We start from the raw sequence: 2,193 nt of genomic DNA, 5'->3' as shown, positions 1-2,193 counted from the left end.
TTTTTTTTAAGTAACTTGGTTTTTCGTGACCATGTTCAGCCAATTTTCTAATGTTTGACAGAATTTCCCATATTTTACTCCTATCTCTATTACGTCACTGCGTCTGTATAGAGTTAGATCCACCAATAAATATGTTGACGGTCACGTGATAATGTATGAAATTTGTACATTTTTCCCATCTTTGTTTAAATAAATGGCCTTTTGAGTTATGAATGTTACAGTATATAATAATCCATTGAACTCTGATCCCAAAAGACTACAGAAAAAGTATAAACAGAATGATGAATTAGTTGTGTTGATCTATACTTGTCCTGTGTTTTCCAGGTCGGCACGCGTGTGTGTTTTGCTCTTGTTCTCTGACGGTTTACTCGTCGAGCGTGGCGTCGTACTCTCTGCCCTGCGCTCATCTCATGTGTGGAGCGTGTTTGAGGCAGAAACACGCGTCTGGTTCTCGGAGACTGCAGATTAAATGCCTTGTGTGCGGCACGACTGCCTCCAGCAGAGACGTCACTCGAGTGCATCACTGAACATATTCATCATGAGCTCATTTGTTTGCAGATTTTGTGTATAGTTTTCATTAAAGTTTTTGAAGAAGCTCGAAAAGGACTTTGTTATTGGTTAATGTTTCCTAGTAATGTTTACATTAATCCTCTAAAGCACATTGTGTTTTGGGGTCGGTAAGATTTTTTAAATGTTTCTGAAAGTCTCTTATGCTTCACCAAGCTGAAGAATACAGTAAAAATGTGAAATTTTTTTTAGACTTTCAAATAGCTGTGTTCTATGTGAATATCTGTTAAACTGTAATTTATTTCTGTGATGCGCAGCTGTATTTTCAGCATCATTACTCCAGTCTTCAGCGTCACATGATCTTCAGAAATCATTATAATATTCTGCTGAGAAATATTTCTGATTATTATCAATGTTGAACACAGTTGTGCCGCACAATATATTTTTGTGGAAACTGATACGTTTTATTTTTCAGGATTCACAGATGAATAGAAAGCTCAAAAGAACAGCATTTATCTAAAATATAAATATTTTGTAACATTATAAATGTCTTCACTGTCACTTTTGATCAATTTAATGTAGCCTTAATGAATAAAAAGTATTAAGTTCCTTCAAAAAGGTCTCTTCAATATGACGGATAAATAAAATAAAGTTAAGTAAAATTAAAAAGTCAAAGGATTCTTGCACTAGACGTGCTGGTTTGGGCCTCGTCTCATATTTGTGACCCTGGAGCACAAAACCAGTCATAAGAGTCAATTTTGTGAAATTGAGATGTATGTATCATCTGAAAATCTGGAATCTGAGGGTGCAAAAAAAATCTAAATATTGAGAAAATCATCTTTAAAGTTGTTCAAATAAAGTTCTTAGCAATGCATATTACTAATCAAAAATTAAGTTTTGATATATTTACGGTAGGAAATTTACTAAATATCTTCATGGAACATGATCTTTACTTAATATCCTAATGATTTTTGGCATAAAAGACAAAGGTATAATTTTCACCCATACAATGTATTGTTGGCTATTGCTACAAATATACCCCAGCGACTTAACACTGCTTTTGTGCTCCAGGGACATATATATAAAACACCAGTGATTCACATCTACCTGAACTTACTCACATTCACATAAAGAAGGCTTGTTGACAAGTTTGGGTGAATAAGGGCTAAACGCACAAATATAGCAGCTTTATAGTATCTTTAAGTAAACTGCTAGGTGCCATGCAACATGTAATGAGGGATTGCATGAATTATCACAAATGTAGTGAAGTAAAGAATACATATACTGATTCAAAAATATAGTGAAGCAGAGAGTAAAGTTGCTAATATCTCAGTAAAACTACAAAGATACTCAAGTACTCACTTTTGGTCAATTAAATGTGTTCCTGATAAATAAAAGTATTCATTTTAATTGTTAAAACTGTATATCTAAAACACATTTCCCATGTGAAGTTGAATTGTTTTGGTCCAGTGGATCCTGCTGTTGTCTGAGGAGTGAATGAAGGATCCTTGAGCTCGTCGTGTTCGGTGGAAGGCTGATGAAGGCTGAACTCTCTTTGTGTGTGTTTGAACAGCTCTGTCCTCTGCTGTCTATTGTAACGCTAAACCCAAGTTTTCCACACACACTCCTGAAGGACACACACACACACACACACACTCTCTCACACACACACTCACACACACACAC

General features: G+C 35.2%; 1 protein-coding gene across 1 annotated transcript in view; it reads left to right on the top strand.

Annotated features, from left to right (window-relative positions):
• Positions 1 to 617, top strand: part of ubox5 (U-box domain containing 5) — an 8,138-nt gene extending 7,521 nt beyond the window's left edge. The window contains exon 6 of the mRNA XM_016536561.1: positions 325 to 617. Within this exon, the coding sequence (XP_016392047.1) occupies positions 325 to 527 (203 nt within the window). The 3' untranslated portion in view covers positions 528 to 617. The remainder of the gene's footprint in view (positions 1 to 324) is intronic.
• The last annotated feature ends 1,576 nt before the right edge of the window (positions 618 to 2,193 follow it).

This window comes from Sinocyclocheilus rhinocerous, unplaced genomic scaffold (assembly GCF_001515625.1).
Source record: "Sinocyclocheilus rhinocerous isolate Xijiao unplaced genomic scaffold, SAMN03320098_v1.1 scaffold1808, whole genome shotgun sequence".
Taxonomy (NCBI): Eukaryota; Metazoa; Chordata; class Actinopteri; order Cypriniformes; family Cyprinidae; genus Sinocyclocheilus; species Sinocyclocheilus rhinocerous.
Note: the sequence above shows the minus strand (reverse complement) of the source record. Positions and strands in the feature narration are given on the sequence as shown.